Raw genomic sequence first — 15,159 nt, forward strand, 5'->3', positions numbered from 1 at the left:
GGATCTACTAGGGTCCCAAAGTGAAACAGGTTCCGAGATGTCCACGGGTGGGACATATGGTGTGTGAGGCTGTCTGGCACCTTGGGGTTACACATAAATGAAGTCATGAGCGAACGCTCCGAAGACAAGCCAAGTGGCCTCGACAGCCGACGCCAAAGACGCCTGAGCTGTGTCATAGATCCCAGCAGACATTCAGGGGGGACCTCCGCGTCCGCGCACCAAAGTAAGTTATTAGGATGGGTCGGGGCTAGCCATAATTTTTCGATCTCTGTCCACTTATTATAGGAACGTTGCGTAAACCAAGAAGCTATCGCCCTGAGTTGAGTGGCTTGGTAGTATTTGACAAGATTGGGAAACGCCAGGCCCCCGTCTGAGCGCGCCGCCATTAATACTGTCTGGGGTATCCTATGTCTCTTGTGGTTCCAGGTGAATTTAATTAGGTCAGACTGGAGTTTCCTCAGATGTTTGTAGGGGACGGGGATGGGCAACGTTTGGAAAAGGTAGAGGAGCTTTGGGAGTATTGTCATTTTGACTGAGGCGATACGGCCGAGCAGGGAAATATGGTGTTTCTTCCATTGTGTTAGTAGGGATCTTACCGAACGAAACAGGGGAGGGAAATTTTCCTGATACAGAGTGGTGAAGCTTGGGGTAATGTGTATCCCCAAATATTTCAGGGAGGTCGTTTTCCAGTGGTAGGAGAAGTTGGCCTGTAAGCAATCTTTTTCATTGCTTAACTTTACATAAGCCATGTTAAAGTATGGCCGTCGTTCCCGCGTCAAATTAAAAAAAATTTTTTTTTTGGCGTAAGTACGTTACGCATGTCGCCATTCACAAACATGTCGGGGCGCCGTAATTTCGCGCAAAGCACGTCGGGGAAATTTATGAACGGAGCATGCGCAGAACATCCGGGGCGGGAGCGCGCCTAATTTAAATGGTACACGCCCCGTTTGAATTAGGCGGGCTTACGCCGGACGTCTTTACGATACACCGCTCTAAGTTTACAGGTAAGTGCTTTGTGAATCAGGCACTTGCGCTGAAAACTTGCGGCGGTGTAACGTAAACGGGATACGTTATGCTGCGCCGCAGGTACCTGAATCTGGCCCATATTCCCTTACAGCAAGGAAAATGCAAACAAAGACAGACCAATACTCATTAATTCCTTTAGTTGGGTTTATCATCTTGGTAGCGGTTTAACTATGTAGATGGCAATTGTCATTTGTCTGTACTAGTAAGGGTATACTTTTTATGATGCACTTTCTTCTTCATGTTTTATTGCAAGTTGTAGAAGCTCCAAATTGTGTGTGCGTTTGTTTTTTTTGGCCTCATTCACCCAGGTGTTGCGGACCATACACCATGAATGGACCGTTTAGTTAATGCGACTGGAGCCACCCGGTGCTATGTGCAGACATCCTTTAGAGGATGCAGAGGCTACTCATCCTGATGCAGTTGCGTGGCCACCCGAATGCAGACAGTGTGGGTTCCCTCACCTACCTGTCCCCGTAGACTAATGCCGCGTACACACGATAATTTTTCGGGTTATAAAAAATGACGTTTTTTTTTTTAATGTCATTAAAAACGATCGTGTGTGGGCTTCAGAGCATTTTTCGGGTTCTGAAAAACGGCAAAAAAAAATCGAAAAAGTCGTGCGTGGGCTTTAACGACTTGAAAAATCCGCGCATGCTCAGAAGCAAGTTATGAGACAGGAGCGCTTGTTCTGGTAAAACTACCGTTCGTAATGGAGTAAGCACATTCATCACGCTGTAACAGACAGAAAAGCACGAATCGTCTTTTACTAACACAAAATCAGCTAAAGCAGCCCCAAGGGTGGCACCATCCGCATGGAATTTCCCCTTTTATAGTGTCGTCGTACGTGTTGTACGTCGCCGCGCTTTGCTAGAGCATTTTTTTTTTCACAATCTTGTGTAGGCAAGGCCGTTTTAATGATCGGGTTGAAAAAAACGTAGTTTTTTCTAGAGCTTTAAAAACGTTGTTTTTTACAACCCGAAAAATGATCGTGTGTACGCGGCATTAAATTGGCTATCCATACGCAGCTTAAAAAAAAAAAAAAAACGCCCAATTATTGGTGTCCAGCTCTCAGCGCCCACGTAAATGAGGCCTTTTTCTTTCTTTTTTTTTACATAGTATCTGCTTTATATCTTGTAGTTCTCCTGAAGCTTGCAAACAAGATGTCCTACTCTGTGGGTCTGTCATTGTCCACTGTCCATTCTCGGATATCCTATCTTCCAGTACCATACACTGTTGAGCAGATTAAAGAAGACAAGCATTCCCTTTGCCAGTGCTGTCTTGCCCTACTTCAGTTTATACAGCCATTCGTTGATCTTGTATCCCAGACCACAGACATTACCAAGGAGCAAGATATTCAGGAGATGAGGAAGGAGCTTCTGACATTGTAAGTGTAAATTTAGCTTAAAGTGATTCTAAAGTTAAATATTTTTTACTTTAATGGATTCTCTGCATTAAGGTAAAACAAAAAAAACATTTTTAAAACAATAGCACACACCCCCCCCCCTAACCCCTGAACACATAAACTTATTAGTATTTCACAGACCCCCCCTCATCACAGACCCCCCCTCATCACAGACCCCCCTCATCACAGACCCCCCTCCCCAACACAGAACCCCTACCCAACACAGACCCCCCTCATCACAGATTCCTCTCCATCACAGACCCCCCCCATCAAAGATTCCCCCCATATTAGGCCCCCAACACAAACTCCTCTATCACAAAGCCCACCAATAACAGACTCCTCTCCATCATAAAGCCCCCCAACACAAACTCCTCTCCATCACAAAGCCCAGAATAACAGACCCCCCTCCATCACAGACCCCCATAACAGATCCCCCATCACAGACTCCTCTCCATCACAAAGCCCAGAATAACAGATCCCCCATCAGAGACTCCTCTTCATCACAGATTCCCCCCCCCCCCCCCCATCACAAAGCCCTCCCAACACAAACTCCTCTCCTCACATAGCCGCCCCCCCCCCCCCCCCATCGATATTACACTGCTGCCCCTTCTATACCATCCCAGCACTCCGCCTCTCTGCTACCTCAATCACACTAGATGCAAAGCATGGCAGGTCAAGACAAAGGGTGGGACTTTGCTAGTGAAAGGCAGGTGCTTGATTGCTGAAACCGCCCCGCTGCCTAACTCAAAAGACCCCACATTTTGTCTGGACCTGTCATGTTTCTCATCTTGTGGGATAAAAAGGTAGCAGGGGGGGGAATGCTGCGATATTAAAGGGGCAGCCCATGGGCCGGGTAAATCACACTGGCGGGCCGGCCCGTAGTTTGAGGACCCCTGCTTTAACACTTTGAGTCCATTCTTGATCCAGCACTGTGCCCATCTGCTGCAGTTCTTCTCCTCTATTCCTCTATTTACTGGAGGCTTTGAGAGCATTGTGAGCCATTGGCTCCTGCTGCTGTCACTGAAGTCCAGTCAGAAGGGAGTGGGGCTGTGGCCAGGTCGCACTGTGCTTGTCTATGGGTGCACATAGCCCTGCTCGGGAGCGTACTTGCATGAGTGCCCTCTCGGCACACTGCTTGCTGAGAGAGCATTTGAAGAAGTGGCAGAGTGGACCTCATAAGGGGAAGATCAGGGCTGTTCTCTGCAATATCTTTGCACAGAGAAAGTAAGTAGAACATACATTTTATGAAAAAAAAACAGAGCTTTACAAACACTTTATCATTTATTGCAGGGATCCTCAAACTATGGCCCTCCAGCTGTTGCGGAGCTACACATCCCATGAGGCATTGTAAAACTCTGACATTCACAGACATGACTAGGCATGATGGGAATTGTAGTTCCTGAACAACTGGAGGGCCATAGTTAATGAAGACCCATGGTTTATTGCATTTACATATAGATCAATAAGCTGTAAGGGCCTGAGCAGAAATGGTTCCAAGAATGGTAGCACTATTGGGCCCCTTGCAAAATAAAATTGGATTGTTTCTCTGTGTACCAGCCAATCAGATTTCATCTGTAATTTTTCTTGCAAAAAAAAAGGGAGTTTCTAATTGGTTGGGAAGGAATACGTGTCAGGTTTTGTTACCTGTTTTTATCCATATGACAACAATTTTTATTATATGAGTTGCCTAATGAAAATACTTTAATTGTATACATTTCTACATGACGTTCTAAAAAGTCACCAGAAAAATGGTAAATCAAATCCATGTGATTTGTATAAATTCTTATTTTATTGTGTAGGCTGTAAAACGCTAATATCTGCACAAAGCTCTTAGCCAAATACACATGGGGAATTAAATGGTATGGAACCCTAACCATTAACTTTCAGCCTGATAAATATACAATTAAAAGTGTTTTATTATTTAATAAGTGTACACAATTACCTGTTGATCCTGACAGAAATCCAGCACTGTATTGTGTCTTGTTAACTCTGTAGTATTATCCTGAAATGTAATAGGTATACAGATTGCCTCCTGCCTATGTTATGGAAAAGAAAAGTTGGGGGGGTATTTTGTAGTTCAGCCCTAAAGTGACAACACCGCTCCTTCACAGATACAGTTCAGTGAGTGAGCATTGTCACCCTAAAACAGGAAGCGTGTTACTGGAAGGATCAGCAGGTAAAACTACATTTCTTACTGAGGGGATAAGGGGCTACAAAAGAAGCAGACTTTGCATTTTGCCATACAACCTGTTTTCCTGACCTTGAGGTTAAAATATAACTAAAGGCAAAACTTTGTTTAAAACAAAAAACAATGGGCCAAATCCACAAAAGAGATACTCCGGCGTAAGCCGTCGTATCTCTGGTTCTAACTTTGGAACTGATCCTCAGAAGCAGTTTTCCAAAGTTAGGCAGAAGATCCGACATCTGTAAGGGACTTACACTGCCGGATCTTAGGATGCAGTACCGCATCCGCCACTGGGGGCATTTCGAGTCGAAATGCCTCTTCTGGTATGCAAATTAGCACTTAGGGCGATCCACAAAGCTTTTGTGCTTCGTTTTTTCGCCGTAAGTTTTAGTTTGCCAAGTGTAAAACTAGGGCTGCTTTTACAAAGTGTAAAGTTAGTAACACCATGTGAAAGCACATTCAAGCGACGGCATTTGGTATGCATTCCCGAGGGAGAACTCCACGGCAATTTATAAAATCAAAACCGGCATGGGTTCCCCCCCAGGAGCATACCAGGCCTTTAGGTCTGTTATGGGTTGTAAGGAGACCCCCCCTCCGCCGAAAAATCGACGTAGGGGGTCCCCCTACAATCCATACCAGACCCGTATCCAAAGCACGCTACCCGGCCGGTCAGGAATGGGAGTGGGGACGAGCGAGCGCCCCCCCCCCCCCTCCTGAGCCGCGCCAGGCCGCATGCCCTCAACATGGGGGGGTTGGGTGCTCTGGGGCAGGGGGGCGCACTGCGGGCCCCCCCACCCCAGAGCACCCTGTCCCCATGTTGATGAGGACAGGACCTCTTCCCGACAACCCTTGCCGTTGGTTGTCGGGGTCTGCGGGCGGGGGCTTATCGGAATCTGGGAGTCCCCTCAAATAAGGGGGCCCCCAGATACCGGCCCCCCACCGTAAGTGAATGGATATGGGGTACATCGTACCCCTACCCATTCACCTGTAGGCAAAAAGTAAAAGTTAGTAAACACACAACACAAGGGTTTTTAAAATAATTTATTATTCTGCTCCGGAGGCCCCCCCTGTCTTCTTTATTAGCTCTATTACCAGGGGGGCTTCTTCTTCCACTCTCCGGGGGTCTTCTTCCACTCTCCAGGGGGGGTTTCTTCTTCCGCTCTCCGGGGGGGAGCTTCTCCGCTCTCCGGGGGTCTTCTTCTCTCTTCGCCGCTCTCCGCTGTTGACTCGGCGAACCCCGGTTCTTCTCCAGCTGTCCGGTGCCTTCTTCTTCAGCGCTGGCTGCCTGCTATCTTTGTATGTTAGCTCAATTACTAACAGGCAGCCGGCGCGGTCTTCTGTGACGTCAGGTTCTTCTTCTCCCCTCTTCCGATGTTGCCTCGTCGCCTCTTGTCACTGTAATGATGGAAGCGCGCCTTGCATCCCATTTATATAGGCATTACCGTCCCATCATGCTCCGGCAGGTACCCATGTGGTGGGTGCCTACCCACGTGCACCCACCACATGGGTACCTACCGGAGCATGATGGGACGGTGATGCCTATATAAATGGGATGCAAGGCGCGCTTCCATCATTACAGTGACAAGAGGCGACGAGGCAACATCGGAAGAGGGGAGAAGAAGAACCTGACGTCACAGAAGACCGCGCCGGCTGCCTGTTAGTAATTGAGCTAACACACAAAGATAGCAGGCAGCCAGCGCTGAAGAAGGCACCGGACAGCTGGAGAAGAACCGGGGTTCGCCGAGTCAACAGCGGAGAGCGGCGAAGAGAGAAGAAGACCCCCGGAGAGCGGAGAAGCTCCCCCCCGGAGAGCGGAAGAAGAAACCCCCCCCCGGAGAGTGGAAGAAGACCCCCGGAGAGTGGAAGAAGAAGCCCCCCCTGGTAATAGAGCTAATAAAGAAGACAGGGGGGGCCTCCGGAGCAGAATAATAAATTATTTTAAAAACCCTTGTGTTGTGTGTTTACTAACTTTTACTTTTTGCCTACAAATGAATGGGTAGGGGTACGATGTACCCCATATCCATTCACTTAGGGTGGGGGGCCGGTATCTGGGGGCCCCCTTATTTGAGGGGACTTCTAGATTCCGATAAGCCCCCGCCCGCAGACCCCGACAACCAACGGCAAGGGTTGTCGGGAAGAGGTCCTGTCCTCATCAACATGGGGACAGGGTGCTCTGGGGTGGGGGGGCCCGCAGTGCACCCCCCTGCCCCAGAGCACCCAACCCCCCCATGTTGAGGGCATGCGGCCTGGCACGGCTCAGGAGGGGGGGGCGCTCGCTCGTCCCCACTCCCTTCCTGACCGGCCGGGTAGCGTGCTTTGGATACGGGTCTGGTATGGATTGTAGGGGGACCCCCTACGTCGAATTTTCGGCGTGGGGGGGTCTCCTTACAACCCATACCAGACCTAAGGGCCTGGTATGCTCCTGGGGGGGGGGAACCCATGCCGGTTTTTTCTTTGAAAATTGGCATGGAGTTCTCCCTTTTAGGAATGCATGCTGAGCGACGCTGTCATTTTTTTTTATAATTATTTGTTTTCCCGGCGCGTATATTTTTTTCACCCGTCGCAACTTTAGTGTCCCGTCGCAATCCACAAAGCCGCCCGGCGTCAATTACGTTCGCGCGCTGCACGTCGGGAAAATTACATCACACGCATGCGCAGTACGGCCGGCGCGGGAGCGCGCCTCATTTAAATTTTAAACGCCCCCCGGAGAGGAGGACCGCCTTGCGACGGCGGCACTTAAGTTACACGGCCTGAAATTTCTAGGTAAGTGCTTTGTGGATCAGGCACTTAGGTAGAAACTTTAAGTCAGTGTAACTTAACTGCTGAAAGTTAAGTTACGCCGCCTGGCTGAGGATTTGGCCCAATAAGTCTAGAGGAATTTGAATACTTGTCAGTTTTTATTGCGGTCTGTGCCCCTGTTGAGAAGATCCACCCTCTCTATTTGTCCTGTTTACCATTATCCCTAAAAGGGAAGCCCACAAATTTTGGGTTGTCCCCAGAAAAGTAATCAAGGGGGAAATCTTCCAATAAGGACACTGGTTCTGGTGCCCTGGGGGTCCCCAATGAGTTGCCTTCGTTTGCAGGGATTTCCGCTCATTTTCTGTTTGGCTATGGGACAGGAAGTGAAATCTCTGCGATAGGCCACAGATTGCAACAAAAAGAAAAATCTTACAGGGGTTGTATCCCTCCCTTGCTCTATCCAAAATGAAAAAAAATTTTTTTTTATAGTTCTACTTTAACCACTTAAGACCCGGACCAAAATGCAGCTAAAGGACCTTGCCCCTTTTTGCGATTCGGCACTGCGTCGCTTTAACTGACAATTGCGCGGTCGTGCGACGTGGCTCCCAAACAAAATTGGCGTCCTTTTTTCCCACAAACAGAGCTTTCTTTTGGTGGTATTTGATCACCTCTGCGGTTTTTATTTTTTGCGCTATAAACAAAAATAGAGCGACAATTTTGAAAAAAAATCAATATTTTTTACTTTTTGCTATAATAAATATCCCCCAAAAATATATAAAAAAAAATATTTTTTTACTCAGTTTAGGCCGATACGTATTCTTCTACCTACTTTTGTTAAAAAAAATCGCAATAAGCGTTTATTGGTTGGTTTGCGCAAAATTTATAGCGTTTACAAAATAGGGGATAGTTTTATTGCATTTTTATTAATTTTTTTTTTTTTTTACTACAAATGGCGGCGATCCGCGATTTTTTTCGTGACTGCAACATTATGGCAGACACTACGGACAATTTTGACACATTTTTGGGACCATTGTCATTTTTACAGCAAAAAATGTATTTAAAATGCATTGTTTATTGTGAAAATGACAGTTGCAGTTTGGGAGTTAACCCCATCGGCGCCCCCTTGTGGTTATGTGTTCCCTGAAGTGTGTTTACAACTGTAGGGGGGTGTGGCTGTAGGTGTGACGTCATCGATTGTGTCCCCCTATAAAAGGGATGACACGATCGATGCAGCCGCCACAGTGAAGCACGGGGAAGCCGTGTTTACACCCGGCTGTCCCCGTTCTTCAGCTCCGGGGACCGATCACGGGTCTCCAGCGGCGATCTGGTCCCGCGGTCCCGGAGCTTCAGACCGGGTCGCGGGAGCGCGCCACGGGTGTGCGCCCGCTACCCACGGCTGGGTACTAGTACAGGACGTACCTGTACGTACATGTGCCCAGCCATGCCATTCTGCTGACGTATATGTGCAGGAGGCGGTCCTTAAGTGGTTAAAGGGGTTGTAAATGTACAATTTTTTTTTTCTTTCCTTAAATAGCTTCCTTTACCTCAGTGCAGTCCTCCTTCACTTACCTCATCCTTCTATTTTGCTTTTAAATGTCCTTATTACTTCTGAGAAATCCTCACTTCCTGTTCTTCTGTCTGTAACTCCACACAGTAATGCAAGGCTTTCTCCCTGGTGTGGAGTGTCGTGCTCAACTGCTCCCTTGCACTACAGGAGAGTCAGGACGCTCTCTATGTTGCAGATAGAGAGAGGAGCTGTGTGTTAGTGGGTGTCCTGACTCTCCTGTAGCCCAAGGGAGGGGGCGAGCAAAATGGAAGGATGAGGTAAGTGAAGGAGGACTCCACTAAGGTAAAGGAAGCTATTTAGGAAAACAAAAATTGTACATTTACAACCCCTTTAAGGTCACTTTCACACTGCACTTTGGACACAGTGCGACTGCAGCGCTCCAAATCTGAAGTGCGGCTGTAATGAATGCAACAATAATGATCCTTTCTAGGTGCCTTAATACTTTACTTTATCTTTTACATTTATCACAAGCTGTTTTAGTTGCCTGAAGTTTCCCCTCCTCACCGCTCATCTGAAATTGGAAGAAGATGAACTAAATGGCAATCCTTTCTTTGTATTTGCTGAAGGCATCATGGTAAGTACAAGGAGAATTGAATGGATTTGCTGTGTATAGGTCTCATTTTACATATTCATTTCTTCATTGTATTTGGTAAATCCTATTCACCCTGACTGTTTACTTAGAAAACTATTGCTTTAATAGTACCAGTCATACAGCTTACAGTTCATACAATTTTGAAAAGGCTTGGGGCAAGTTCATGTATTATTTAACATTCCCAGCCCCCCTCCTGTAACCCCTAAGCTGGCCCATCATCCCGCCCACAGGTGCTTACTTGCCGCCTCCTCCTTTGTGTTGTCTTTATCCTGGCTGGTAAAAATCAAGTGCTACACTGCCCACACTTGTGCACTAACTTCCATAGACTTGACGTTGGTCCTGCAGTACATTCAAGTCTACAGTATTGAACATTTGTGTGCAAGCAGCCAGGCACTAGACTGGGATACAGAAAATGCGAGAAACTGCCACCATTGAAGGAAGAAAGCGATATTTTCTTTGAGGGTCTGGAGGGTGGTGGTTCAGCTTATGGCAGACTGGGGGGCTGCCATCTTGCCATCAATTGAGCTATAGTCCTCCCTTTCCGCTCTTTCATATTTTACAATCCATAGGCGACACCTTAAAAGCCTTTACAGGTTATAACTATATATTTATAGAGGAGGTCTGGTGCTAGTGTTACTGCCCATGATCTGACGTTCGCGGTGATGCATCACATGTGTTGGATGATCGTTGTTTGTGTGTGTGCAGGACCAAAGCGCAGGAGCAAGGGGGGACAGAGGCACGTACATTTTTTTTTTTTTTTTTTTTAATTATTATTAATTTATTTTAGTATTTTTTTTTTTTTTGGATTAATTTTATTGCCGTCACAAGGAACGTACACATCCTTGTGACAGCAATATGCAAGTGACAGGTACTCTTTATGGAGAGATCTGGGGTTTATAAGAACTCAAATCCCTCCTCTGACCTTTAAAGCAGAACTTCAGTAATTTTTTCAACTTTCCATCTACTAAATCTTCTGCCCTTGTTCTTTTAACTTTGAATAGTAAAACGTTTTTTTTTTTTCTGACTGTAAATACCTTAAACAGCCCACTTCCTGTTTCCTGTCTGGGGAAAAAAGCCTAGGCTTATGACATCATGCACAGTGCTCTCTCTGTCTCATGTGAGTTTGCCAGAAAGGGAGGGAGGATGAGGCATAGGAGGGCCAATGAGAGCTGCAGAGCTGGAGGTGTGCCCTTTGTGCGTCTGTAAATCCAGGAAGTGAACAGGCAGCAGCTTCAGCTGCCCACAGTTAAAATGACGCAAGCCAGACTCTGTGGAGGAGGGAGATTTCTGCAAGTATTTGGCAAGTACAGAATCACAGTATATATAAAATAATATGCAAAGTGGTTGGAGGGAAGATTCAGCATGGCAAAGATGTGTTTATTACAAATTATGTGAGCAGAAGAGCATTCAAAACACCAAGATCAATGTTTTTTAATGCCATTTTTTTCTTAAATAGCGGCATTGACATCTGGGTAAACCGGAAGTGATGTCTTATCATTTCAGTGTTACTATAGAGGAGAGCCAATTAAAGCTGATCCCGGCTTTGTTTGGCTGTCTCCTGATTGGACAGAAGAGCCTGCGCAAGCCTCGGAAGGCTAAGGAAAGGCAACATTTTCAAAAGAGAAATGCTATTATTGCACATTTTTATGTTGCAGGGTTTTCTTGTATCATTGGGTGAACCTCTACCCAAGGCGTTTATGCAAAACGTTCGCAAAGCTGAAAGCCTGGAGAATGAGGACACTGTGCCCGAGAAGGAGATATACACCGCTGAGACTGTGGCCTGCCTCTCTTACCTCCTGTTTGTTCATCATATTGGCATGGACGCTTTCCCATTTGTATTTGGGTGAGATATCTGAAAATGTATGAAATTAACCTGTTTCTATTCTGTGTCATGTTTTTTTTTATTATCTCATCCCACATAAAATCCTCTGCACATGCCCCTCCTGCTGGTCTTCAGGGTTGTCCTGCTTCAAACTTCTAGCAATCATGTTCTAGCAGGGATGTTGGGTTCATCAGAGTTGGGCTATAATGCCCCATTTACTTCCAGCACCAGGTGTTGGGACATGCACAGTCCCTGTCGTGTACCATTCGACACAGAGAAGGCCTCCGACAGATCACTGTTTATCTTGATTTTAGCTGTGGGTGATAAATATAATAGCTGAATAAATTGGAGAATACGATCGCGCATTCCTAAGGCTTTCAAGGCTTCAAGCATATAGTCCCACGCTACCCTGTCGAAGGCCTTCTCTGCATCGAGGGACAATAAAAATCCAGGGGATCCCGATCTCAACATCCAATGTTGAATATTAATAGCCTTACTAGTATTGTCCCTCGCTTCCCTGCCTGGTATAAATCCTACCTGATCTAAGGAGACAATGTCTGGTAACAGAGGAAGCAAGCGATTGGCGATGATCTTGGCATATCATTTAATGTCTACATTAAGAAGCGATATGGGTCTGTAATTGGACACAATCGTTTTATCCGTGTTTGGTTTGGGTATCATAACTACGTGTGCTTTCAAGAGTTCCGTTGTCAGTCGTGGGGGAGCAGGTACAGAGTTAGATGCTGTCAAAAAATGAGGGATAACCGTAAAGGTCTTATAGTAATTAGCCGTGAAACCATCTGGTCCCGGGCTCTTGCCTGTGTTAAGTTGTTTGAGTGCAGTTAAGGTTTCGTTCAGTTTAATGGGTTTATTTAAACTTTCAGCTTTGTCCGCACCAATAGCATTAGGGCTATATGATTTCAAAAATTCAGATATCAAATCAATCCTCCTAGGTGAGTTCCTTGGGAGGGTAGCAGCAGGTAAATTGTACAATTTAGAATAAAATATACAAAATTGGTTAGCTATATCTGCGGATTTATTATATAATTTACCATTCGGATCTGATATGGAATGTATAGTATTATATTTTGTATTTTTACCATTAAGGGTTGTTACCATAATAACTTTATATTTAAGATTTAATATCTCGCATATATGATATATGGTTAAAAATATGAGAGTTCAATTGTCAGAGTGAAAGTTTCAACATAACACATTTATTAGAGCTTATACAAAGTCTAGTCTAACACACAGAACCTATCCATAGTCTAAAAACAAGACCGTAGGTTAAAATACATACATTTACATGAAGGAATCTAGAGTATATTCCTCTAAAACCTTAGATTACAAACATGGGCAGTTGCTACAAGTAATTATCACATGCCTATACCATAGTTACCCCTTGTACTGAGACGCATCCTTTTAGGTCAAGTCTCCATCAAGACATCCTTCCAACAAGTGGTGGTTCCATAAAGTGGGCTCCATCAATCTGTGCTGTGGAGTATATCTTTCTAAGCTGACGTCCCATTGGTTGGCCTAGCTAGGATCATGATTGGAGGCCCGACTAAATAAGTCAGCCCCCTTTCATGCAAATCTTGGTGACTATATCCGACAGCAGCGTAAAGTGAATTTTTCCCAAGCTTAAACAGGATGTGGCTATCTTGATTGAACATCCCAGCATGGGGTCCCTCACATAAGGTGGTTTAATTCATTGGCTCCACAATGTCTGTTACCAAACAATGAACTTTGCTATATGCTAAATGCCATGAATTAGCATGCTAAATGAACCATAAACTTTGTACTCTGACTGAGATATCTTCATCCTCTACTTAGAGAAATATATTCATAATTAGAATATATATATCTTTATATTCATACACAGACACAGCATATACATATATATATATATATATATATATATATATATATATATATATATATATATATATATATATATATATACCCACATATCTCTATTTAATCTAGATTAGCCAAAAACCATATGGCAACAGGGTATTGGCCAAGAGTTTACTATTTTTGTTGCCGAATTTGTAAAAAAGCTTTTGGGAGAAAATGAAATTGCGTTTAACCTTCTTCCCTAAAAATAGAAGGAGTTCCTCCCTAATTTTAGAAAGTTCTGCAAGAGTATCTAGGGCAAGAGACTGTTTATGTTTGTTTTCTAAAGTAGCGATTCGGTCCGTGAGAAATTTAATGTGAGCCTGCCGTAATTTACTCCTTTTAGCAGCCAAATAGATCAATTCCCCCCTAATAACACATTTGTGTGCTAACCAAATTGTTAGAGGGTGCATATCTACTGTATTGTTTTCAAGAAAGTATTGAGTAATTTTGGAGTTTAACACTTCCACATTGTTGACCTCATTAAGTAGAGAATTGTCAAGCCTCCAAATTCTCGGCGTGTTAGGTTTTTCCGTGAAGGTTAAAGACACGGTTATGGGATTGTGGTCGGAAAGAATCATTGGCTCTACTGTCGCTTCTGTAAGGGTGTCTAGGTCATTTTGAGATATTAGAAAATAGTCGAGTCTGGAGTAGGTATTGTGGAGGGAGAGTAGAAAGTGTAATCTTTTGAAGTAGGGTAAAGAGTGCGCCATGTATCATGTAGGGACAGTTGATTAATAGAATTCTTGATTATGCGTAGAGTTTTATATGAAAGTTTGGAGGAACCTGAAGAGGTGTCGAATAGTGGGTTAAGGGCCAGGTTAAAATCACCCCCTACAATAATCATGCCTGTGGCAAAGGTTTCCAGCAGATTAAAAGTTTCTTCAAAGAATGGAGCATGCAATCTATTGGGGGCATAAATATTGGCTTGTGTGATGGACTTATTGTATAATGTGCCCTTTAGGAACAAGTATCTGCCATTCACATCTGTTTTGACATCTAATAGCTGAAAAGGACACGATTTAACTATCAGAATAGAAACGCCTTTAGACTTAGATTCTGGATTGGTCGCGTTGAAGATATGTGGGATTTTTTTGTCCTTGAAGGATGGGCAGTCATTTGATCTAAAATGAGTTTCTTGTAAGAATATGATGTCAGCCTTCGATTTTCTTAATAATAACATTAATTTCGATCTTTTCTCGGGAATATTGAGACCTTTTACATTCAGGGAATATAGTTTCACATTTTGTTTCACATTTAATAAGCACTTGTCAGAAGAATCCATTTTCTAATGGGGAGAGGAACACAATGTGCACAGCAATCAGGTATGAGGATAGAAAGGGAAAAGGTAAAATAGGTATCGAGTATATGAAACTCGAGACGAACTGCCGAGGCAAGAGAGAATAAAAAAAAAGAACAAGACAAAGTAACAAAATTCCCCTAACGGGAAGTTAAATACGGCAAAGAGTATAGCAAATACCCTGTGACCCAGTCCCGAGTGGAGTGAGGGTACAAGGCTTTACTATGCGGGGGTTGGAATGAGTCGTGTCAAAGATGTATGACCAAACCAATGGGCTGCCCACCGCCACAGACCAGTAACGCAGAATAGAGATATGTATATTGGAATGTGAAAGAAAATTATATAAAGGGAGGGAATGGAGAACCCATTCCCCCCAACATATATTCATACATAGAGCTTAGGAACCAGCAAGTGTACGAGAGCCGTATCAAAGTTAGTCACAGCGCAAACTACCCCGATCATAACATACAGAATTATAAAAAAAAAAAGGAAAACAATACCGGGGTATCAAATGTTAAAGGATGAACATTCAAACTTGTATAAGGATTGTTTAATATATACTGCGCAACAATTGCAAGCAGGAATATCAAAGGACAACCATAAAATAAAAGTATGAGAATGATCGGTGTG

General features: G+C 44.5%; 1 protein-coding gene across 2 annotated transcripts in view; it reads left to right on the forward strand.

Annotated features, from left to right (window-relative positions):
• The window catches only part of GLMN (glomulin, FKBP associated protein), a 124,595-nt gene that overhangs the window by 50,819 nt on the left and 58,617 nt on the right, over positions 1 to 15,159 (forward strand). For both annotated transcript variants that reach the window (XM_040360031.1, XM_040360032.1), the window contains exons 6-8: positions 2,164 to 2,410; positions 9,391 to 9,493; positions 11,167 to 11,354. In XM_040360031.1, the coding sequence (XP_040215965.1) occupies positions 2,164 to 2,410; positions 9,391 to 9,493; positions 11,167 to 11,354 (538 nt within the window). The remainder of the gene's footprint in view (positions 1 to 2,163; positions 2,411 to 9,390; positions 9,494 to 11,166; positions 11,355 to 15,159) is intronic.

Source organism: Rana temporaria, chromosome 7, assembly GCF_905171775.1.
Source record: "Rana temporaria chromosome 7, aRanTem1.1, whole genome shotgun sequence".
NCBI classification, from domain to species: domain Eukaryota; kingdom Metazoa; phylum Chordata; class Amphibia; order Anura; family Ranidae; genus Rana; species Rana temporaria.